Genomic DNA, 26,749 nt, shown 5'->3' with positions numbered 1-26,749 from the left:
ATAGCACACTGCCTGTTAGATAGTTGCTAAGCAATGGGTGCGTGCCCAGGGCCACTCCACTGGGAAGAGCTGCCACCATGATGGCATGGGGCTGGAGGAGGCTGTGTTGTCAGCCATGCTGGGCTGCACGTTGGACATGCTTCCCTTAGCATCTGGAATACCCACCTCCCTAGCAGGGGTTCTTTAGGGATATGCCTTGACACTATCACTAAGAGAAATTAGTCTTGCAGAATTTCTTCTAGATTGTTTATGAGTGGGAAGTTTTGCCCAAAACAGACAAGATGCTGAACGTTTTTCATTCCACTAAAAATGAAGAATAATCCATCACCTACTAACATGCAGCACTTGAATCATAAAGGTCACTGTCTTGTATTGAAATGAATCATGCCATGCAGTACCACTGTTTGTTTCATTTATTGCAAAATAAGATAATTTTTATTACTTCATCCGAGCTATATGGTAGAACACCCAGTTCAGGCAGTATCTTTTGGAAGGTTAATTCTTCTTACATCTTCAGCTTCTCTTTTGCTCTACAGTACTTCAATTATTTTGGATATATTGACATCGCCACTCTTACAAGAGAACATTCTGTAACTTTGTTTTATACACACATACAAAAAAAACCAAACAAAAACCAAACCAACAACCAAACATTTTGTTTTAAACTGAATTTCAGAAAAGCAAGCTTATACTGTGATTTAATTTACAAACAAAAGAAGGTTTTTGAAACTAGGAAGCTGGGCATTAAACTGAAGGCAACTTTTGCTTAGTCTGTGAATGCACAAATTCAGAACAATTTTATAGACTTTTGCCACATTTTTTTTTTTTTTGAGAATGTTCATTCTTAGTTTTTTTTTTCCTTGGTTTTTTTTTTCCCCTCAAATATGTTCATGCGTGTAGTATGTACAGGAAAGACAACACCATTCCATTTAACAGCTTCTTTACAAACAGTAATTCAAGGTTTCTTCATCTCAGAAAATGACTACTCAAAAAAAGGAGATCAAACCAGTTCATAACGGCAAAGTAGTGGCCCCTAGAAAACTGGACCTAAGAAATTCTTCATCATTCCATCCACAACAAACTTGTGCTCTTAATGTTTATTTTTCACTTTAAAAATAATTCATAATCTCTTTAAAGGAGGGTACTGAGAATGGTTTGAGAATTAAAAGTCTCAATTGGTTACAGAAAGACCACTGAAATCTTCCAGATGTCTATGCATATGCCCAAATTTAAAAGATAAAAGCATTTGGCATACAAATTAAGTAAATAACAGAAAGCATTAAGAGGCAAAACGATTTTCTTCTCTATATACATATTCTTACATGAGTAACAAATGTCAAAAATACACAGCTGAGTACAAAAGAATCATTTTAGCAACAGATTTCAACAAATGAATCTTGTGTAAGCAGCATGCTTTGGCAGAATTAATTAAACTGAAACATAACTGAAAATACATTCATTTCAATCCTCCATACCAAATGTTTCCAGAAATGTAACGTAAGAACAGAGTTCAGTAACAAGTATCACTTTTGGAGAAGAAGGCTGTAATTTCCCAGTAGAATCAAGAAATTTCGATTCCAGTTTTTAAAATCCCTTCTTGATCAAGTCCACCAAAATGCCTCAACAGACCCAATCACGCAAGCACATACGTGTTTTAACATTACTGACACCAGCAAAATCAGACTTGACTTAGCAAGATCACAGACAATAAGACTGAGCAGTTTAAGTGGTGTTTAACTCGGTCCTATGACTTTAGCTGTAAATATCAAGGCACTGCTCTGAAGACCATTAGACACAATAGGCCAAAGGATTCTGTAAACATAATTACCCTGGGGATACTTCTCTACCACGCTGTTTCTTTTCTTGAACACCCTTCTGTTTACTGGATGCTCTGATCATCTCTAAAGTCTAGTAAGTGTGGATACTGCATCAGCACTTCAGTCATATTCGAATTGAGGCTACACTATCAGGGTTTCTTTTCTTCAAGTATCAGCAGACCCAGCTCTGAGCAGAAACCCTGGTACAGTTGGAATAAACAAATAGTAGGTCATTCAAACAAATTAACATCCTTTGATGTTTGAAATTTCTAATTGACATCAAGTACTTATCAGAGATTATGAAATCTCATCACAATGTCTTCCTCTTTTCCTTCAAGAAAGCCCTTTCAGTAACTTTCCCATATTACTCAATCCTGTTTTGTTCTTGAATTACTATATTTTACAACATTCATTCAAGCCTCACATTACAAGCTCTGGAAGACAGCAAAAAATACTTGTCCCTGCTATCTTAGACAGTGTATACTCTCACTGTATTACACTTGTGCATTAAGCACAAAATTTGCTGTTTACAGAAATAACAGCGATGGCAGCTCTGAAATAGAAAATCCATACAACCCAGGTCATAAACTTTTGCTATCGATGTAAATGTAATTGAGAAATAAAAGCTGTAATGCACACATACTAAAACATTCTTTTACAGTTTTACAGTGGAAATCCTGTACTATCATTTTGATCAGAAAAATCTGTATCATTAGTTAGTTGACAAAAAATACAAAGCAGACATCAATAACGTCACCGCCACCTGGATTCCTTTACAGTCCACAACTTCCACTCACAGTGCATTAACAGGATCATTATTTTTTTTTAATGAAAAAAAAAAGAACTACAGTTCAGAATGATTCCCTTTATTCTCCTGAAATGTAAAAACTGCCACCAGTTTTGCCAGTGGTTGTCAATGAGAATGGAGATCATTGTTAAATTAGTTCTTGACTGAAGAAAAACAAAACCCATACTATAAATGTTAAGCTGGCCTCTGGAAGCAAGCAGTCCCTGGATATCCACACTATACAGAGCATTTTGTTCATACAGTTAGTTCAATACTTATGCAACAACAGATAAAATTGCTACTTGCTCCTCAGGTGCAAGAACACAAAAGTTCTTCAAGCATCCACTCTTAGGCTCAGAGCAACTGGCAAATCTTTCTTCACAGCCCAAATCTAAGTCTTGATCTTACTTGCCTCTCATTAAATACTTACTTAGCTGACTGAAAAAAAAAAAAGGTGCGAGCCTAGACTGCTATCATCAAGGAAAACATCTGTCTTCCTGCTTTCCAGGCAGGTGCCAAGGCAGCCTGACACAAATCAGAATCAAGGTTCATCATTTCAGGGAGAGAACCCAATGCTTAATGCATGAGAACAATACAGTGATCTCCTGAGGCAGCAAGCACTACAGAGGGAGAGGGGAAAATAAAAAATCAACATAATGTATCCTCAATGGGAAAATGGGAATTTAACTCTAGCCCTAGCAAAATTTGCTGGCCAACAGTTATTCATTACTATTGGCTTTCAGTTCAATATTTAAACTGGAAAACAAGCACTGAGGATTTTCTTCCCTTCTATATAGACTAGGTCCTAGTCTCAGGTATGGTTTCTGCTATCCCTAACTCTATCTGCATAACCTGACAACACAACTTCAGCCACATGAAGCAAACCTAGCCCTGTATCAGTTTCATGCAGAAACAGTGTTATATCAACACAGTGCGAACTGTAAGCATAAAGTCAATTCCTGATAGCTTTTCAAGCACATCATTAGGTTTGGATAGCTTCTAATAACCTGAAGTAACTAGAGCTACCCCTTCCCCCAAAGACAATGAATGAAAGACAAATGAACTCCTTCCAAAATCTCCTGTTAGCCTCAGGATATGAGATTTCCACTCCTTTCTCTCCTGTTTTTTCCTCCCACCTCCCCCCAAGAACTGTGCAGCTGTTACTTTGAACTGTCAGGAAAAAAAAGCAGGTTTGTGACTGCAATTGTAGCTACAACATAAACTATCCTCCTAGAGCTTGCATGGGATTTTCACTGAAAGCCATCAATATAACAAATAATAACAATAATGCCCCTTCAATACAGAACTAAATATTCCAGTGAAAATATAGCTTTTTTTTTTTTTTTTTAAAGTGCACAAAAATATTAATGGAAATATTAAAACAAAAGCAAAAAAAAAACCTGTTTTATAACATCACAATCAAAACTTTTGAAATATTGTTAAAATTAAATAGAAGTTACCTAATGAGACTTTTTGGCTCCGTTATATTGGTAGACAGCAGCAACATTTTTCAGAAACATTACACCAACTAAATATACTGTATCTTAGCAGCATAAAAAATCCCTATAATTCGATGCAACTGCAGGCCTAGTAAGCATAAGCCTGACAAAATGTTACAAATGCAACTTTTGTTTAAAAGAATGGATTTCCATGGAATCCCAGAGGTAACATTTGTTATTCTCTTTACATCGTATTCTGGGAGTTAACCCAACTATAACCAATTTACCTTCCTTCCGTCTTTCCTCCCAAAATTGCACAGAGTACTGGAAAATCGTATCAAGTTATAAGACATGGCCACACTGAAGGAGCCATATAGAACTAAACAAAAAAGTCAAAAACAATCTCAAACAGTAACAATCATTGTCATACAACCGCAGCTCTACACTACTGACCGATGTTCTCCACACACATAGATGGCACTGGGTCGAATGCGCCGCCTTGTATGGCCAGGTAGCTGTGGCAAAAACTTGAAGTATTTAGGCATCAAGTCTAAGCATGCATCATGAAACTTCTTAATCCTCCAGTAGTAAATCAGTGGGTTCAGTGCAGACTTGAGGTAGCAGAGCCAGAGGAGCCAAGTGCTTATCTCAAAAAAGTTGTGCTTGTAGTAGAAGTGGCTGTTGAATGTGGCAATAAGGCTGTAAGTGGTGAAGGGTGCCCAACACACTATGAAGACAAGGAACAAAATCAAGATGGTTGTGAAGGCACGAGTTTTAAAGCTCATATCAATGTTCATCTGAAAAGGTCTTTGTAAGCTCATGAGACCGAGTTTGCTGGCCTGGCTGAGGCATATGCTGTCAGGGTGGCTATGGATACGAACTGCATTGTGGCGGACGGTGTTGAGTATGCCCATAAAAGAATACAGCATTACCAGAAATGGAATAAAAAAAGAAATTAGCAATATAATTATCACATACGCCTGGTAGCCTGGGCTAGTAGAGTAGCCAAAAACACACTGAGGTGCTCTTGAGGGTATCTGCAGATTAGGATTCCCTACTGATAATGGAAAAGCAACAACAAAGGATGCTGCCCAAGAAATCACAATGAGAATCTTCGCACGGTAAGGTGTCAGTTTATCCTGCCTCTGAACTATAATAAGAAATCGGTCAATGCTAATGATAAGAAGAATTGCTACCCCCTCTATGACAAAAAGCCAAAAAAACATGGCAGAGACTCTGCAGAAGATATCCCCAAAAATCCAATGAGTGGTAATGATTGTTATCAAAGCAAAAGGCATGTTCACCACTGCCAGCAGCATGTCTGCAAAAGCCAGGCTTGCTAAGAGAATGTTAATTGCAGATCGCATAGCTGCCTTCTGGTAGACCATGAGGCATACAACAAAGTTTCCAAGGAAAGAAACCAACACGATAAATATCATAGCAGCAGAAAGTATGATCTGGAGTGGCAAACTCAAGCTTCTGAAAACTTCTTGTGATGGCAGGACAGCTGTAGTGTCTACCAGAAAAGTACTTCTGTCAGAGGTGAGCACAGCACCTGAACTATATCTCAGTGGCTGTGTTGTGCCACTACGAAGTAAGACCTGGGGAGTGGTAAAATTCGTGTAGGCATTTTCATAAAGAATAGAAGTAGCATTTGAGGTCCCAGGATTGGTTGGTGTCAACATTGCTGAGAAAACCATTGCTTCAGGAAGAATAAAAGCAGAACCAAAGGTCTTCAAGGCATTTCAGCTTGTTCAGGCAGTATCTTATTCCGTGTCATTTACCAAATCTGAATTAAACATTTGAAAGCATCGAAGATCTTAAATTCATGTCTGTACTTCCATCTGAAAAAGAAGAATTGAAAAAAAAAACAAATTAGATTCTCTAAAATCAATGGGAACCAAATGATTACTTGCATTCCTTAATGACAAAAGTAATCCTAACACATTGTTACACTTCAGATTGATGCCTTTTACTTAAGCACACACGAGAGGAGTCTAGTAATATTTGGTCCTTATTATTTTAAAGATCCTGCTCCTGTAGTCTTGCTATAATTGTGCTCTAATTCATCAGGCTTTTCTCTGTGATAACCAGAGAGACTGAAAAACTTTTGTGTTCAAAACAAACTTTACTAAGAGTGAATAATTCAAATCAGTATAGAATCAGAGTTATTTACATTGCAAAGTCCTTCAAAGATGACCAAGTCCAACCTATCAAGCTGACGTACCACATCCTATTGCTAGACTATGTCTCTTAATGTCACAAGTCTCCTTAGTACATCCAGGAATGTGAACTACTTCACTTCCTGGGTAGTCTGTTCCTATGCTTGACCTCTCTCTCCATGAAGAAATTCTTTCTTATGTGAAATTTCATCATCCTCTGGGACAACACAAGACCATTCCCTTGTGTCCTATCCATTAGTCACCAAAGAAAAAGAGATCAACAACCTCCTTTCTGTGACCTCCTTCCAGGTAGTTGTGGAGAGCAACGAGGTCTTCCCTTATCTCCTTAATGTCCAGATTAAACAACTCCACTTCCCTCACCAGCTCCTCATAGCTCTTATTTTCTAGTCTACCATTCTTGGTGCTCTTCTCTACAAATGCTCTAGCATTCAGCATAGTTCTTGTAGTGAGGGGCCCTAAACTGAATGAAGTACATGAGTTACAGTCTCACCAGTGCCATGTACAAGGGGGCAATCTCTTCCCTGGTTCTGCTGATCATGCTATTTCTAATGCAAGCCAGGATGCCATTGGCCCTCATGGCAACCTGGACACACTGCTGGCTCATGTTCAGCTGACTGTCTGCCAGCACCCCCAGGTCCTTTGCTGTCAGGCAGCTTTCCAGTCACTCTGCTCCAAGCCTGTATCACTCAATCACTTGGGTTGTTAAGACCCAAGTGCAAGACCCACCAGTTGGTCTTTCTGTATGTCATGCAAACAGACTCAGCTCATCAATCTAGCCTATCCAAATCCCTCCACTTGAATGCAAAATTTAGCAGATCAACAATACCGCCTAACTTAGCATCACCTGTGAACTTACTATGGATGCACTCAATCCTCTCAAGATTGCTGAAAAAAATATTAAACAAAACTAGCCCCATTACTGAGCCCTGGAGATCACTACTGGCCACCAACTGAACTCTAATCACTGTGACTCTCTGAGTCCGGCCATCCAGCTAGTCCTTCATCCTGCAAACTAGACACTTGTCCAAGATAAGAACAGCCAGTTTCTCCATGAAAATGCTGTGGCAAATGGTACCAAGTACTTTACTAAAATTCCAGGTAAACAATAACTACAGCTTTTTCATCATCTACTAAGTGGGTCATCTTGTCATTGAAAGAGATCAGGGCAGGCACGCAGAACCTGCCCTTCATAACTCATGCTGGCTGCTTATTGTTGTCCTGTGTATGACATTTAAGATGATATGCTCCATAACATTCCCTGGAACTGAAGTCAGACTACCAAGCCTGTAATTACCTAGATTCTCTAGTATTTAAATAATCTCATAACATCATGATTTTGCTTAGAAATCACCTACAGCTGGAACATTAGTAATATTTCCAAATAACTTACATAATACCACTATCGCCTATCTGCCTGTTTGCTAGGCAATGAAAAGTGAACCCATCTGAGCTTCCCTACATAATACAGAATCCCTTGTTTCAAGTCAGTCAACAGCAAAAAATGCCTCAGGAAGAAAGAGATAAAACATCCTTACCTGCTGTTCATCATCAAGTAACTCATCCACAGGATTAAAGTATTTCTCAGTGTGTTTCACTCAGTGACTGACTGACATCAATGTATAGGAAACTAATTCTTCTTCAGTTGCTACAGCCCCCATCCCCTGCAATAACCTTTATATTATGTTTAACTGTACATCCTCTTTTTTCCTTGTAAATTTAACCCTCAGACATTATGCTGAACTCCCTCCCTCGCTGTTATGCTGATACAGTGCAAGAGTTCCTTTAGATTTTACAGGCACTATCTTATGTATTTATCAAATATTCACTGCTTTTACAGACAAATAAAATGCAAAAGAGCTGAGAGCTCCCCTGGAGCTCTTTACAGAACTCCTCTCTATCTTGGACTATTAAATTAAGCACTCACAGAGTAGTCTGGCATTTCAACAAGCTGGAAACCAGAAGTATTCTATGTCTTAAAAAAAAATCACCACAGCCAGAATGACAAAGTGGGAATCCTCTCATTCAGTCTGGACAATAGCAGCAATCACTTCAGGCTGTCTTCATGATGTTTTTAGTCAGAAGAGAGATGCAGACTTCTACAAAAAGCAATCACTGTCCTCCATCTCTGCATGCTGTGATGAATTTGTGTTACTATTTTGAGATGCCTGTACTCAATAACACAAATCCTATTCACAGTATCTATGCATGTTCTGTTTGGTACCAACACTGGGCACAACTGAAAGGAGGAAAGAGCTATCCATGTACAATATATATTTAGATACCCTACCTGCTACAATACACACTCATGGCACCACTTATCTTCAGTTCAGTTCTGCTTTGTCTGATCTCCATTCAGAAGTGACCGAAAAAACGTACCACAGGATAATTACAAAATTGTTAGTGGCATAGGAAAAATGAATGATTGCTGTCTCATAAGAAGTAGGAGCAGCCAAAGGGAACAATCACCCTACGATAGTGACAATATTAGCCACAGGATTCTGTGGATGCCATAGACCTTCCGTGAGTTTAGACAGCAATTTAGGAGATAATTCCCATGATCTTAGTATAGATTTTTATATGTAGAAGAGGTGAAACACTGCTTCCCTCACCTGACTGCAAAGGCTGTGTGACCACTTCAAGCAAATTAGTTATGTCCTTTCTTGGATATCACACTTCATAAAAGTCATTCAGACAGCAAGTTCAAAAGGATCTCTTCTGTAACAGTCACATCACATGTATTTTGTACTCACAGGGCTTCTGCCATGAGCATTCACACAATTATTAAACACACACCTCACATTTTTCCTTTCTCACGTATCCCTCTTCCTACCCCCTCAACACATCAAAAAATATGTAAGGACAGAAATACCAAATGAAAGAAAGGGACCAATACCACAACTTCACAGGCATTTCATTTCAATCCTCACCTGCTTTTTGAAAAAGACAGATCCAGTAATTTTAAAGCCAGAGTCATTGCTGAATAGTAACTGCACAACTTGTGCAAGATCACCGTAATTTGGTAATTTAAATAGGTATGCTTTTTGATGATGAAAGTACTCAAGCAAGAGGCAGATATCTTTTTGTCACAGCATTCTCACATTTGGACCATGTACCCTCACCAATTCTTTTCAGATGCAAAACATCTTTACACAGCATCACTTTTTTCCATTTCTGTGCTAAAAATTACTGGGTATGCACATTTCCTCTAAAGCAAGGTTCTCACTCATATGCAACTTTCTTTTTATAGAACGTAATAGACAGAATTATTTCAATGAAGTACACACTTAAAGCTAAATACCACACGAGTTCCATTCATCAAATATAATTATTGCTAGAACCATGGTGTCTGGTTTTAACAGTTTTAGAAGCTAAAAGGTAAATACGTTTCTGTTCAAAATCTGAGTAGCATGCTCAACCAGAAATAAAGGATTGTATCTTACATGCAAAGACAGCAGACAAAACCAGTAACTCCAATAGAGCCAAAACAGCAAACTTTCTACTTGTAAAAACAGTATGATGATAAGACTTATGTTCGATGTATATCAGAACATGCTACAATGTGCTGCCAGAATGTTTAATGATTTATTAAATTTATCTGCTAAAAGTAAGCATTTTTTCCAGTATTGCCCAGAACCAAGATCTGATCCAGCATGCAGAAGTCATCTTTCTCCAGAAACTTACAGTTCCCAGTGCCTGGTAAACTATTTCTTGTTAATGTGTTACGTAATCACAAAAAGGAATATATAAATATATAAAAGAAATATATATACATTGACAGAAAATACTGGAGCATGTGTTCTGTGATGCACAATTATTGAACAAGGAAAATTAAAACCCCATTTCAATTCTAGTTGAACACTGTTTCTCATGTCATTAAATATGAGTGGAGACATACTGCAGTGGAATGCCTTCCACAAAATCCAGAGCAAAGTGTGAATCAGAGGACAAATCAGTAGGAACCATGTTCTCTTACTGATCTGAACCCCCTGAAAGGATCTAGCAGTTTTCAGTTGTAATAACTATTTACATGTCCTAAATCAAAACTAATCAACTATAATGCACGGGTAGATGGCCCACAGAACTACTCACAAGAAGCATTAGTTTAATTTAGAAAGCTTTCCTCTTTTCCACTCTATAATTACGACTGCAGCGATTTTTAAAGGGAAGTATGGTGAGGGAAAAGCCATCTCTGTTTGGAATCATTAAGTACAACCAATTGACCTCTTGAGAATACTTATTTCTATCCTTAGTTCAGAGAGCCACTAACTGTCAAGAAATGCCAACCATGCAAATCATTATTACTGTTCTAAACCACAAAATACAAGATGTAATTAATAATTTTTTCTCTTGAGAAAAATCACGTTCTTAATTTGTAGCTCGTATGAAAGGATTTAAATAGTTCTAGGTTCATTTCTAGTCCCAAACTCTTTCCTATTCCCAGCTTTTCCCACAAGGTCAAAAGCCATATTAATTATCTGTATGTTGAACAGCGAAGTGAATACTCTTGAAGAGCTAAGTGAACACTAAGTGCTGAAAATATTATTGAAAACATGATCTTCATTTATATCTCTGCCTAGTTATTAATATAAAACTATCAAGTTAGAAGCTTCCTAAATACTTTGCTTCCTAAATCTTAAGTGGAACTTTGGATTATACATGCAGCCACTACATTCCAATTTTGAAAACAGGAAAAAAAAAGCATATGAATCCAGACAGGCTTCCATGAAGAACAGGAATCCTAAGTCATCTTGTGCTGTTCTGCTCAGCAAATCATTCCTTTTCCAAATAACTTGTCCAAAATAAATATACATATATATATTGTTGACGTACTTAAACAAAGAATAGGAACAGAACTGCAACAGTTTTTCCTGTAATAAAACTTTATTTCTTTTATTGGGAAAAGTAGAATACAATGCATATCCTGACAAAATACAGATCACATCTCTGTATTTTGCAGAAGGTACAGATCTTATGCAGGACAGTTTCATTAAGCCAAACTGATTCTCAGGTCTCAGATGTGGAACATTAATATCTCAAAATTTAATACTGAGATATTCCAGGACTAGTGTACCATCCTGTTTTAATTTCATCCAGATATGTGCAATTAGTTTGGCAGCAAGTGTACTAAAATTGGTTGCCACAAGTATTATTCAATCTGTTAAACTACACACTTTGTCCAAAACATGAGAAACCTGAGGATGAAACCTCCAAAGCCTCTCAGAAGAAATGCCATTTAAACACATAGAGTACTACTGAACATCACAAATAAGCTGAGCAAGCATTCCCCAAGCAGCAAAGATATCAGAATAATAGTACTGGAAAAACAAAAGGCAAGAAAACAGGCCTGGAGAGGAAGAACAAACAAGAGCAAACAACAGGAACAAATAGGATCTTAGCATTTCTACTGTATGCTCTAGTACCAGGCAACCATCAGCTATCATCGAGGTTATTATGTCTCAAGTAACTAAAATGATTTTCGCAAAATGGGCTGACCATTTGCTGCATATTCATTCATGACACACATTTTAACTTGAGATATCAGATTACAGTGCAGCTTCCCCATATATACTCAGAAGGAAGCTAGAAAATTTCTACAAGCCTTGAAAGCTGCGTGTATGTTACACCAAAGGATCCCAATGACCTGACTTCTTAATAAATATTGTTTTAATATAAAAATCAAAAGAACAAAGATGTAGGACACAGATACTTTCCTATGCTGCTTTTAAAAGACTACATAAAAATCAGCCTCTTTCAGAACATCAGTAAGTCACCTCCATGCTGGAACAAAGGACAGCAGGATCTTTCATGAACAAGTTTATAAATAAATGTACATGGGGGCTGAAGGGCAAACCAGCCAACAAGTTTACAGTGACAGGAGGGAAGCACTAAGAATAATTTATACTTCAAGACCACTCATAATGTCCTGGTTCCTTCAGCCACTGCAGTGCTGAATTTCTCCTGTACATGCAACCAACTTAATAGGGACTTCAAACATTCAAAATGTAAGGCCCGATTTGCCAGACAGGCACTTGCTGAGAAATACGCCTTCTACAGAACAAACCTATTTAGTTAGTTTTGTGTTGGCAATCAGAGGTTAACACTTTCCAAATGACATTCCTTTTCCTCCCCCACTATAAATGGTTTGTTGGGCTTCTTGTTTGTTTGGTTATCTGACTGATAATGTGAACAGAGGGGAAAAGCTCTGTAATCCTACACAGTCCTGCACTGAATTTTAAATGTGAGGATTCCAGTTCCACCACAAAGACTTCCAGAGAGAAACTCCCTGGCCCTGTAGCAGGAGGATTGATCTGAATTAAGACAGACCCTGGCAAACCAAGTTAACAGCTTCACACTTCTGGCCTAAAGCTGCAGGCATAAACAGATCAAAGCGCAAGAGCATGGCCCAGATCTGGCCTCAATATGCCATGAGGTACTTAATATAGATCACATTCAAGGCAGTGCTGTGTAAAACTTGTAAACACTGATGATCATAGAGGAATTTGCATCTTATCAGGTCAACTAATTCAACTCCTCAAGCCAGGAACTGTCACTTACAGAGCACTGGAAGAACAGAACCAAAACCACAGAGATCTAAGAAATCATTAAATTTAAAAATCAATTAGTGTTTGGACTGCTCTAAAGACTTAGCAACAGGTTACATAAGGCCTCAGAAATGTTATACATTCTGTATACTACTGCTTTTCAAATTAGTCTTAACTTTTGTCAAGTACTTTACTTGTATCTCTCTACATTTAGCTAGCTGTACCTTAGTCCTTGGTCACTTTTTACATATTTTTCTTAATGTATTCCTGACATTCTAATTCAAACTGTACTCCAAAATCTTAAATGTACTTAAGTACAGAAAACATTATTTCTCCTTCAAAAAAAAAATAATAAATCAATCAAGAAGGCCAGTGGTATCCTGAGGTGCACTAGTAGCTTGTGTTCTTTTCCAGATTTATCCTAAATTTGTTGTGATAGTTTAATTCAGACTAATAGTTACACATTAGTCTATCCCGTTTGGACAGCCTGGGGTGAGATGACGTATCACAGACATTCAGATCCAGTGCAATACAGTCAGAAACAATTTCTCTACAGGTGTGACTGGCACATCTTGGAAATGTTCCATGAATCACGAATCATTTGTTTATTTACTTACTTTAAAAAGGGCTATTTGTAAGTAAGAAATATTTAAATGAGCCAATGCGGCGATTTTTAAAGCATGTTGTTTCGTTTTAATGTAATAGAAGAAATACCGCTATTTAATCCATTGATTTTATTTCTTTTAAATAGCAATGCAAAGAAAACAAATACCAATCGAACAATTCAAATCCTTTGTAGGACTGATATTTGTAAGCACCTTCTATAGCTTTTGCAATACTCTGTGATATTCTGCTACTTAGAAACTATTAAACAAACTGTACACCAAATCAGTTGTCTCCCAGGATACAGTTACAGCATTTCCCAGGTCCAAAAATCTAACAAGACATGACATCTTATTTTGGCGTGGTCAGCAGGATCCTCTCACTATTGGAAGTTATGTAGATTACCCTGTAGCTACATGTCAGGGTTTCCATAAAACAGAATACGTATACTGACACTGCACTTGGGGGCAGGAGCATTGGGAACTGACCTCTCAGCTATATGCCAGGTCAGCTGTAAGCCAGGAGAGGTACGCACTGTGGCTAGCCATGGCTGCCCAGGAAATGCCAGTTCTTGATTGCTCCCCTATAACAGAGAAGTTGAAAAAGCATAATGCATGCCCTTTGTCAGAGGGAATGACTGTGGCTCAGAACAACTGGCATGATCCCAGTCCTGCAGAGGAAAGGATTACAACCCTTGCTGCAGAGCAAAAAAAAAAAAACAACAAAAAAACCCAACAACCACAACGCATGCTGTATTATGAGCAGTGTTGATGGCAGCTCAAAAATATAGGTATTTAAACAGACAAACAGAAGGGTAAAAAAAAAAAAAAAGTATGGGGCATATCACTGACAGGTGGAGACCAAGTCTCGTTATCAGAAGATGAGGCGCGGGAATATTATGGGCCTGAAATTTAATTAACTACCATTGACTGAGCAGAATACTGGTCCTTAAAGGGCTGCTTACTGGACTGGTACCTTGGTTCTCTTGGAGAAAGGAGAGACTCAGTGTGTACTGAAACCCCAACTGTAAATCATTTGACAGAAAGCATGCAAAAGGATGCTTGTCTCCAAGTGATGCATAATAGGCAATTAATTCAGGATCAGCCTTCTCCTATGTTACAGTAGCCAACCCCAATAGAGACGTCCCTTATTCAGGGTCTGACAGACTCTTTGAATTTATATGCAGTTAAGTTACAAGACTGTTTGCACAATGCATTGGCCCCACGAGTCAGACAAGACAGGGAAATCAAGGAGAGCCCATAACCTAAAGAGAAATAGCTGAGAAAGGTGGGAACTCAGGGGGAATGCTGTTAAATTTAAGCCTGACGCTATGAGAATGGAACAGCAAGGAAATGACACTCTTCCCATCCCCTTGAAACAAGAAGCAGCATATTATGGGCTAAAGGTATCAATAAATGGGTCTCCCAAGATTTGGCATAAGGCCCACCCACAGTGATATTAGAAAAGTTTACAGCATTGTGGTGAGATGAACAGAAAGCACTCCCAAGGAATGAGCAGACCCCTTGGGAAAATAGAAGGGTAGAGCCATGACCCTATAGATAGCTCCAATGTTTTAAACAATGCATGTTTGTCCAGTTGCGACCAAGCTGCTGTTTGTATTACAGGAAACCCAAAGACTGATGACTCAGTTATGATGCAAACATTCTCCTTTATCACACTATCATCCTTTATCAGGTTTCCAAGACATACTTTAGATTACACTTGTAATCCACATGTCAACTTATTCTCTCATATGGAGAAACCAGAACTGAGGTTAAATCTGATGGAGTTTCCAGGATTGGCAGCACACAGTTACAGGCAGCTGGAACACAATGCACAAGGACTGAATTGGAACCTCAAAAGCTACTTCATCACATAGTAAGGAAATGAAAGAAATGAAACGAGGCATCACAAGGTAATTGGCTGGTAATAGATTATTTGTTTTTTGTGACAAGATTTTGCAGGAATGTGTCATTTTAACATATTTAAAGAATCAACTGTCATCAAAAATTATCTTAATGACATTCAAGACATTCTTCAGTATCTGAAGCAGAACGAGAGTGGAAGGTGGCTAGTTAAAAACTTGCTAGTGCATGGACTTTCACTCAAAGGGTAGTTAGTATCGCTTCTACAAATAGGAAGTGTAATCATTATGTTGGTTCTATTTTATATTGCATTATCACGTGTGACATCTATGCCTGCTTGTTCTTTTCTATTTTATTGTGCATTATGTACAAATCAACATCATCAAAGATGTTTGAGTCATGGTGCAGAGGTCTGTGCTACAATGAGAAATCACATAAATGATCAAGGAGTTGTTTCAAACTATGTGATCCTTGAGCAGATCTCTTGAAAGCTGGATTGATCCCATGTTAAGCTTTTTAAGATTCAAGGGATGGGGAAAATGGCTTGTAAATTATTGAAATCCTGGTTTTAGTTATCTTCCTGCTTGTAAATATTAGCATAATATTCTCATAAGTTATATGACCTCCAGAATATTACAACTCTTCTATCCTTTCTCCTCATTCTTTCTCCGCTTTCTTCTATCTGCCATATTCAGATCACCACAGTCTATGAATAGTGGGATCCTTAGAGTTGGAAGGGGACATCTGAGACCCATTTAGTCCCACTCTACTGAAATGAACAGGGACAAAATTGAGTTTGAGCCATAGGTTGGACTGCAGCAGACCAATGAAAAACACTTTTTCTGTGGTATATCCAGAGTAGTCTCAAATACTTGCAAGATAAGACCACTGCCACGACAACACGCTAAATGCTGAAGACATGGTCAGACAAGAGAGTCCTGTGTAGGCAGAGCAATCTTGCTCAGTCCAAAACATGTTTACTTTTATTTTTTGACTGCAGACTTGTTGATGACAAATTGTAAATGGTAAACACTGCAAATCTGGCAGGCACAAAAAGAATGCCTGAGAGAAGTTTGGGGGGGATGACAGGCAGATGGACGACAGTTTTGAAGTCTTTGGTACCTTTAAGGTCTTCAGAATTTCTGGATGAGCATTCTCACAGACCAAGCAACCTCCTCCTCCATTGGCAGGGTCAACGCTGGAACCTGGACTGATGACGCTTTTTCTGACTCTCTTTCTCCTTTCCACCCCCCTTAGTCTCTTCTTTCTTTTTCCCCTCATAAGTACTCTGAACAGAGTAATAAGCCTAACACACAATATCTAATTGATTTCAGTTACTCAGAAACTGCTGAAAAAATTCAGACTCACACTGATTTTTTTTTTTTAAAGTCAGTAACTTTAAGTAAGAAAGGGAAAGTAATGATATCCATCAGAAGAAACAAGGAAATGAAACCCTTGCCAGTGTGCTATATAAAAATATCTTAAAATATTCTTTGTGTTGGAATTAACCTTACTTAGTACAAGATCAAGGAACGTATACATATCAAATCAGAAGTGATGCTCCTATACTTCCAAGACAAAAATGTTGATTTGAAACTGCTTGTTAAACTGTCAACTAAAATGTGTCTTTTTTGCCTTTCTCTATGATAGATGAAAGTAATTCTGCCTGATCTAGTTATTTTCTCTTTATTTCTATTGAAAACACTTTCCTGCTCCAGATGTCAAGCTTCTATTAGCAGCTCTCATGCACTCTGAGGTGATTCAAAATAACAGAAGCCTTTGACTAACAAAGATTGTTTTTTCTATTTAGAAATTTTAATAATGCATTTCTACATAAACTCTCTAATAAAAGCCAACACCATTACACATCGTTATTTCATTTACAAGAGAAAAGATCACTTCAACAAGATTCATGCCAGCATACCTTACTAAAGTATGGCTTTCATCCAAGTTAAACAAGTAGTCCAAGAGCCATATTTTATCCTTTGGAAAAGTTTTATCTTGCTTGCTGTCTGCTCCCTGCTACCTTATTTCCTAAGGGCACTTTGCAATAGCAGTTAATGCGATCCACCAGCACTCCCCTCCTTGATGGCTTTCTCACAGCTTCCTACTGCTCCCTCTCCACACAACAGACATACAGAAGAGGAGAGAGACTTTCAGGAGAGATGCAATGGATCTTTCCGGAAGGAAATAACCACCTGAATAATTAATCTGGTTCAATCCTAAGATTTCTTGGAGAAGTGGGTACTTCAAGAGCAAATCATAAACCATGATTTATATCCTTTAACAGCTTAACCCTGTTCCTGGCTGTTTCCAAGTGACAAGGCAGTGGTAGGTGTTGATCCATTTACAGCCTACCAGTATGCCCATGAATGTTACAAAGCCAGCTATATGACATACACGTAAGGAAAGGCTCTAGTGTACTTAATGTCATCTCCTCCAGTGACGTCTGTTGCCCACCTGGCTGAAAAGGCCATAAATTCTTTCTTCCAATGTACTCTGAATAAGAGTTCTAATGCTGCACGTTGAAGAGGTTTAACATGGCTGGAACACTGACTCATTTTCCAGCATGTGTTTTATTGAAAATTTCATTTCAATTCAGCAAACAAAGAATGGTAATTCTAACAACCACCTGTACATACTTTAAACCCTTCCTCAGCCTTCCATTTCCTATTTAGCTCATAAACTATCTTTGCTTGGTAAGTTCATATAGCTTCTATTTTTACAATGAGCTTTTCAGATATCCTCTTTTCATTATAGAAGTACTTAAGTTTCTAAAGCACTACAGACTCAACCAGTGCCTGTTCTCATTGCAGACCTCTAATTTCTTTTCTTAAGCAAAAATAACTCATGAAGCTCTTGCATATTGTTCCATTTTGAGTAAGCATTCCCCATAAATAATATGCTCAAATAAACTCATAAGCACTTACTCATATGCTGTAATTTATACCCATGCAAGCACAGAATACAATCTCAAAACAGCAGAGCAGACTCCCTTGTTTTTGTGCTGTCCTTTGCTATCAGTATCTTCTACTGTCACTGCGAGGCCTCTGAAAGTGAGTGTAATTCTAAATGTTTCCTATTGGATACAGGCTACTTATTCCTCATACATTAAGCCACTACTCACACAATACTGAGAAGGTGAGTAGCACCAGTTATTCTACTCTGTCAGATTGTCCAAATCCACCATGCACACAAACGACTTTAACCACAGGAAGACAAGGCACTTAGGAGTAAAGCAAGCAATGTGAAACAAGCACATGGTTTACTACCTCTTAAATTACCGCCTTGGTTAAGCGGGAAAAGGAGCACCTAGAACCCATCTATGTACCCTTTTAAAAGATCTTTAAGTATTTCATGCTACTCACAGCTCACATTCCTGCCTTCTCCTTGTCCAGCCAATGCCAGCAGCCAAGTAAAATATAAATGTTTCACAGCTTATACATGAAGTTCCACATTTATAACTTAATCAGGTCCACAGCAGCTCTACTCTTCCCCAAACACTTGAAATAATCTGTTTATTTCTTAGTCTTAGGTTTTCAATAGGACTGTGTAGTTGAAAGGCCTTTTTTAAACCATTATCTAACTGCTACCCTGTAGTTTTAATGACTATTTTAGGATCTGCTTTATTGTACAGTTTTTGTCCATTTTCTAATTTTAATAGCAAATTTTTGTTCAGTGACCCACACACCAGGACAACTGAGTGGGAATTTAAGGTACCTCTTGTAAATACTAACAAAGCAATGAAAATTAATGAAGTGTAAAATGCAGGAAATTAACTTCTCATTGCATCATCAATTTATCTACCCACCTAAACGAGTTTAAAATACCAGCTTCAAGCAGTCTGATGTTCTAGGGACACTCAGCTGCCACTTCATTTATAGTCGGTTTCCTTAGCAACACTATAATCCATCTGGCTGCAGAAAGCTAAATTCCTAAACCATATCCTCCTGCACACCGGAAATAGCCTCAAAAACATTTATATTTTAAACAGCATCTAGTCATCGTGATTAGCAAGCACATAAATGAATCCAAAAGGCAATAACATTCTTAAAGAACACACACAGATGCGAACGCTCCATCACCTGAATCCGTGATTCACATACTGCAAATAGCACACAGTCTTTCAACTTCCAAGTGTTACACCAGCATCTCTTCCTTGACATTGTGGTCCTAAGCAAATTTGCTGAAGACCCAGGGCCCTTGCCACTGTGTTATCTGCAGTGTAATCCATGTTACGCTCTCTGTTGTGGGAAAAGCACACCCACTAGAGCCCCCCATGCCAACTTGCCTTTTGGGAGAAGAGTTGGGTGTGATCTTCTCTACGACCAGCAGGTTTGCTTTAAGATAATGTTAAAGATTTGCAGGATTTATGTCAGAGACAATGTAAGCATGGGTATCCTGCATTAGAATGTGCTGTCCAGCTGTGTGATGTTCCTTAGACCACACATGCCACAGCTTCAGGCCAGCCCACAGAACAGTTTGTACCTTGTGTGGATCCAGCTCAACCCGAATCTGTGACTCAAGGCAACAATCTTTATCACAATATTTTTCAACCACTTGCTCAAGTAATTTGTTACCGTACTCACCCAAAAACTTTAGGTAAGACCTAAAATAGTCAGGAAAATCAGTTTTGAGACTGGAGGATGACAAGCAATTTTTAAGTGATGCAGCTAAGTTAAGATGAAACAGTGAATACCACCAGGACATCTCCTACAAGGGAGAACAGACACTACTTAAAATAGCAAAATGCATCTCGCATATACATCATTTTGCATAAATCTGGCAACTCCAACCTGCAAACAAAATTCACTCCTAACAGCTCAAATTCATTAATATTAATAAGAACTAATTTGTGTGTTGAACAACTTCTACGTTATATGAGTGACCACAGCAAGATCTCAGGAGGTTATCTATTAATCACAGATTAACTGATTGCTATAGTTGATTAAACTTGCCTTTTGAAAACATTTTCAAAACTCATGTAATGGCTTTGCTGTGTAGATGACAGCTCTTTGGACCCAGCTTTGTTGCCACTTCCTACCGTGAGCAGCAAACTGAGAAGCACTTTGGGCAATGTCTGACAAACTGCACAAAGCACTCATCAATAAGAAGCCTCAACTTAAGATATGATAACAGATTGTTTCCTTTAATAACGCTTTTTTGTTCCCCACCAGCCATATCCTTCCTACTAGAGCTGAGACTGACCTCAGCTAATTTCAACAGAGCACTGAAATAGTCACACCAGGTAGGTCAGCAGTCAGGCATTATTATCTCTGGAAAGCAGAAGTAATCTAAGCTAAAATAGATACCTGAAAAAGTTACCTTGTTTTGTAACTGTACAATGTATGATTCCTACATCTCTAAGTAACTACATCTGCCCATATGCATCTGAAATGTCTGAACAATTGGTTCGGTGATGCATTTCTGTGTAACAGCTGCATAATGCTTCATAGATACGTACCACCCAGGAACAGAGATAGACTTGGAAAACAGCAGGGAAACCCGACAGAATATATGAGGACTGATTTCAGCCTTGCTGACAATAGCTAGGAGAGCATCACTGTACTGCCAATGTTCTGTGGAGATGCTTTTTCAAGTCAATTATTTGTGGTGGCCTTGAAAACACGGATATAATCCAACTCATTTGGACCTAGCAGTCTAACAGCAGAAGTGCTATTACCTGAAATTGTATACTTTGATTTGATATTTCTAGGAAAGATGCCTGCAGTCTGAATCTGCCTTCATATCTTACCGAAAAAAGGGGGGAAAAAAGAAAAGGAATGAGAAGGGAAAAGGTTCTTAAGTTAGCCAATACACTTAGTCCCATGTCTTCCTCCATAATAAACACAATGAAAATGTCTTATGGCAGACACAGATGTCTCAATACCAGTAAGGCACTGCACAACCTCTCCCTGTTATAAATACTCTGAATATGCCTTTGAGAGTCAGCATTAAATATTGCCAGATTTATTTTAAATGTCACCTCCTTATAATAAATGATGCATTTGGTGGTTGTGCAGACATGCTCAAGATCTGGTAGTGTGAAGGATGGAATTAAGTATCTGGATAATTAAGTATCTGGATAGAAATACAACTTGAAATAATTATTTCCATATAGAGTTTATGCATATATAAAACATATATACATACACTTAGTGCTGCAGAAATCAAAACATCATGAATGCATTATTCGCATGCATTTCTAAACACATCCATAAAAAGCATGTATGACTCCAGAAAGAAAAGTCTTGAGAGAACTTAGAAGTGACAACAGACAGAAGATTCTAAACTACAGTGATGAAGCAATACAAGGCTTGCTGGAGTAAATACTACCTGCTGAAGATTTACATCAACATATAATACTGCGTGTTTTTAAATGACTTTTCAAACTTGACAAAAAAAAGTCATCTGCTTCTCACATGCCTTTTCTACCATTATACACCCTTGTACAATGCTCCAAAAGGGTTCATTCTTTGAGTTACACTGATGCAGAAAATGTGCATCGATAACCATTTCAAGAAGTACCAAGCACTGAGTTCTACGATAGCTTCAGAAAGACAGAAGTATTATTTTTTCTATTTGTATTCAAAATATGCACTTCCTCTTCATTTGTTGCAGTTTTCCCCCTTCAAAACTCAAATGGAACACCTTCTGTCTATGAACTTTTTCCTGTAAACCTGTGTCTATCGCAGCAATGTTTTTAAAATGGGGAGATAGTTTACACGAGACAGTGAAGTTATGAATAACAATATGCTCCCAAAGAACTGAGATACTACTGGGATAAACAACACTGCATAAGTACACATAGAATCGAACTTTTGCTCATTCTAAGTTTTAAATAAGGCGCATGACCATCTCCACTAACCATACAGGAGCCTGGGAGGCCAGCTAAGACTACAGCAGTGATACCACACTCCACAGCTAATTTCTAACAGATCCCTGAAAGTTTCTAACAGATCCCTGAAAGGAAGCCCTACTGTCTGCAGGGTTCAATTTGCCATGCAGAGGTCTGTAGATCTAATGACACAGAAAATCTTCACAGGACAGCTAGTTTTCAGATTATCAGGCTAAAGGCTTAGATTTACCTCCTAAACCAGCAACCATAATAACACAGGCGCCTACAAGAAAACATAATGCTTTATCATGTGAGAGAAACAAAAAAAGGGACTTCAAAGAGACTAGATAGCTGCAGATTAGATCAAGATAAAATATTCTAACTGCCCAATTAAAAACGACCAGCGACTAGAAATTATATATGAGATCAACCAAGGGAAGAATCTGGCAGAAAAACACAGGAAGCAGCTGGCCAACAAGACAGCCCAGAAGAAACAGGGCAGTAAGGAGTAAATATTGTGGAGAAAATAACAGTAAATTCACCCGACAGCACTGCCCTGCAGATAATGGAATGGAAACCAAGCCCCAACATTTTGCCATCCTTCTTAAGTCAGCTATGTTATATTACATTGAAACTGCTACACAACATGGGAAAATTGAGATAATCATCTTCACACTCCATATACAAGCCATGCTACTTTCCTTGTCTATCCATGTATGAATCACAACCTGTGGCTACAGGTTCAGGTATTTGAAGTCCAAACCAGCAACTACAGGTTCTAACTATGCTAAGACAACGGAAGGGATCATGGATAGTCCACAAAATAATTATTTGTTTTAGGGAGGGGAAAAAAAACAACTGTGAAAAATTACACACTCTCATTTACTTTTTAATGTTAGAAAGTAAACGCTACTAAAGTTTGAAAGTCAGGCTCACAAGAACTAATGATTATGGAAATCTAATTAAACACTATGACATAGTCTTTAATTACGTGACTAAATACTGTTTACCCACACAGAATCCAACTTCCTTTACAAGGCCCAGCACCCCTTTTCCCTATAATTACTGTGTGCTACCATGTCATATTTAATCAACGCAAGCCAAACTCTGTTTCAGTAACTCCAAGGAGGAGAAAGGGAAGGGATGCAAAAAAGCATCTACTTATTTTGGCTGCCTGTTTTCAGATGCTAAATGCTCTGAAAAGAAAAAAAAAAAAAAAAAAAAAAGGAAAAAAAAATAATAAATGAATCCTATATCACATAAAGCAGAGCTCCCAAAGTCCTTATCACCAACACTTCACAGCTTTACATTTTCAAACACTTCTCTGTTTTATGTGGCCTGAGCAACGTTCTTTTAAACACAGCTTTTGTGTAATCTCCATCTAGATTGAGGTAAATTAGGTCACAGTTATGCAAGAGATTTCTCTAAGCGCCGTTCAAACCAGTGGGACTCCTTCAACACTTCAACATATGCCCGAGTGCAAACAACCTACTGAAATATCACTTCTGCACAGGGGAGAAGGAGAGGACTGCTCACCTTTCTCCTAAAGCACATGCTGAGATTAATATTTTATAATGTTTCATTCAAATGAAACTAAATGGAATTTCACTGAGACCTCCGCTTAAACCACCTGTTCAGGAAAGCACTTAAAGCACTTACCAAGTCCCACAACACACGTAAGGTTTAAATAAGCTGTCCTCAGCTGAAAATGAGGCAACTAAACCATTTTCCTCAAGTTCAAACTGCACCACTAGCTAGGTTAGCAAAATAATGGCTGTTAGCAAGTACAGGGATAAAATACGCCATTCTGTTCAAGTATTTTCTCTGTCTATGAGAGGCAGCATGACCTGACAGATCAATTTTCAATCTGAGACTCTATTTCTGGATTCTACAACTGAGATTCCTTAGAAAAATAGCCACACTTCCTCCTGTCTCACTTCCCTCATTTGTAACTATTAAATCTGAAATCCTTGAGAATTGCTTTGAAAATTATTTATGAGGCTATTACATGAGATAGCCTAGATATATCCGTATCCAAAAAGCAAGCACAGCAAAAAATGTAACATCTACAGCATTACGTTACTGAAACAAACTGTGAGATACTGCAAACCTGCGCACCAACTTCAGTGTCAAAAAGAAAGACTGCAAGAATGGCCAAGGCCCACAAGATTTGCTTTAAATATCCAGTCTAATAATTGTAACAGGCTAGTGATATCTACTGGCATCTAAATGTAAATAATCTTCTCTAGAGCATTTAGAAAAAAATTACTCTGCCCAGCTCAGTACTGTTAGCAAAACATTTAGGAAGATATCAAAACAACGTCAGAATACAGGCCATGGATGGGTTCACATGTAGCCACTAAGACTGCTTACAGACAGGAGGTGCTCTGGAAGCACGCCCCCAGAAGGCAGATGGAAGTTGTGCTGTCTCCTGGTTCTGCTTACGCTCCTTTATGGGCAGGTGGGAGAGCCACTAAGCCTCCATTTGTCCCCTCTGCACCCACCTGCACAAGGAGAAAGCAGCAGCCCCAGCAAGAATCAGCAACTGACAAAAGAATGCAGCATTCTACAGTGCCTGTGTTCCTTGATGCTGGCAAATTAGATCACTGTGACTGAGCACAGGCTTAAGAAAAGACTACTTACAGTGTTACTGATAGACTGTACCTGCATCAGTGCACCAAACAACACCAGGAACTGCTCCTGGGCAACAGAGCTCACTTGATGACACAGACTGCCAACCAGCCACAGACCAGCACGGCACGCTTCGCACCCTAACCCATTACAGCTCTCCCACACAACTCTTGAGCATGATTTGGACTCAGCAGGTGCCAGGAAAGAGTCCCAGCAAGTTGCTCATGTACAGCTCCCCTCTCTGTGAAGAGAAAGGCCAGCAGCACTGACAAGGGCTAATCCATACCAACAGAGAACGATCTTGAGGATATTTAATTAACAGGCGGAGAGCGGACACAGCATCTCCAGCCTTCATCTGTTGCTATTCTTACAGGAAGATTTTAAACGGCAAATACGACAAAACACACAAAAGTTATCTACACCCTGTAGCATACAAGAAGAACACTAGAAATGAGCAGAGCTCATCTTGGCGTGCTCCTGCTTCCTCAGAGCAGGCAGACTTTGCACATGGCCTAATGACACCCACTGTCCAATTTTATTTCCTTTAGTTTCAGAAATAAAAGTTCTACAGACATCTGACATGCCTTCTTACAGCAAGGCCGCTGCCTAATAAGTGAGTCATGCAACAATAGCACTAGGAGCCGGGTTTCTGGGGGACCATCATCTGGCAGTAGACATTTCAATTGAAAGTTATTCAGCAATGGTAATGACGAGCAATTAGTAAAATTATTAAGTCTGCTTTTAAAGACTAAAAATATAATTACCGGCGAATCTATGATGTTATCGGGGAAACTTGGCTAGAGCAATGTTGGCAAATACATTTTCATTACAGGTAACCGCGAAAACAACCATCGAAAGACATAGGAGAGCTGTCAGTAGATCGCTGTGTGAGCAGTACTCTTTGGGACCTCTTCATAACTTCACATATCCAGGAAGAGCCTGCGTAACCCACACAGAACTGTCTCTTTTGTAAACCAAACCAGCATGAACACAGTTCTAGGTTAACGATCCCTCTAAGCACGATATGGAATGTACCCAGCCGTACCCAGCCCCGGCCACCAGAACCGTGCCCGCATCCTGCCGCACAGCTCGTCTCTTGAAAGCGTCGGGTTGCTTTGCGAGGTGAACTTTACGACGTGCTCTGCGAGCTACCGCAGCCTGCTCTGTATTACTGACTTCTAAGAGCCACGCACACGCGAGACCACGCTGCACACCCAAAGGGAAAGAGCACGCGTTTAGAAAACACCAAAGAACAACCGGTGTTCTTCAGCGAGGAGCTTCTTTTTCTCTGCCCGGGGTGCCCCCGCAGCACCGTGTAACCTGCCAGCACCGGCAGCGGGATCCCCACACCACCCTCCCGCCCTCCCACATGCCGGCAGAACGCCGCCCCGCTCACCCCGCGGAGCGAGCCCGGCCCCGGGGCCAAGAGCGAGCCGGAAGCGCCGCTTCCCCTCCCGCCGCCTTCGGAGGAGCCCCCGCAGCGCGGGGCAGCGCCCAGCCGTGCCCACACCACCCGCGACCGCTCCGTCCCGCCGCCTTCCGGCCGCCCCGAGCCCGAGCAGCCCCCTCGGGGCTCCCAGCCCAGGACGGCCTAGAGAAGCCCACGGTACCCCCAGACAGGGAGGGCAGGAATGCGGGCAGCCGGCAGAGCCGTGCGGTGCCCGCGGGGAACCGGGTCCGCTCTCCTCGCGTGGAGCATCCCGGATAGGGGCAGCCCGGCCGCCGAGCGCCGCCTTGCCTCACCTCGCAGCGGGACCGGCGCCCTGCAGAGCCCCGCGCAGCGCCAGCCCGGACGAAGCCCATCCCTCCGGGAAGTTTCCTGCCGTCGACTCGGCCGCGGAAAACAAAAGCTTCAAAGGGTAGAGGAGGAGGAAGGGCAGCGCAGGCAGGAAAGTGAGGAGCATCGCTCTCCCCCGGCGCCGCCGCCCGTGCCCGCCGGCCCCACGGAGGGCAGCCCGCTTAGCGCCGCCTCCCCATGCGCTCCGGCGCACGGCTGAGCTGCACCGCCAGCGCCGCGGAGCCGCCGGACCGAGCAGCGAGAAGC

General features: G+C 39.8%; 1 protein-coding gene across 2 annotated transcripts; it reads right to left on the bottom strand.

The window, feature by feature from the left end:
• Window positions 1–395: 395 nt before the first annotated feature.
• GPR63 (G protein-coupled receptor 63) lies at window positions 396–26,749 on the bottom strand. 2 transcript variants are annotated; one of them, XM_015858852.2, is made up of 2 exons: window positions 26,449–26,749; window positions 396–5,887 (listed from the first exon to the last, which is right to left on the bottom strand). In XM_015858852.2, the coding sequence occupies exon 2, from the start codon at window positions 5,741–5,743 to the stop codon at window positions 4,484–4,486; it is 1,260 nt and encodes a 419-aa protein (XP_015714338.1). In that variant the 5' UTR covers window positions 5,744–5,887; window positions 26,449–26,749; the 3' UTR covers window positions 396–4,483. The 2 variants fall into 2 exon arrangements, with proteins under 2 accessions (XP_015714338.1, XP_015714340.1); XM_015858854.2 differs by lacking the exon at window positions 26,449–26,749 and adding an exon at window positions 7,762–10,875.

The sequence above is a fragment of the Coturnix japonica genome, chromosome 3, assembly GCF_001577835.2.
Source record: "Coturnix japonica isolate 7356 chromosome 3, Coturnix japonica 2.1, whole genome shotgun sequence".
Taxonomy (NCBI): Eukaryota; Metazoa; Chordata; class Aves; order Galliformes; family Phasianidae; genus Coturnix; species Coturnix japonica.
This window is presented reverse-complemented; position numbering and strand designations above follow the sequence as displayed.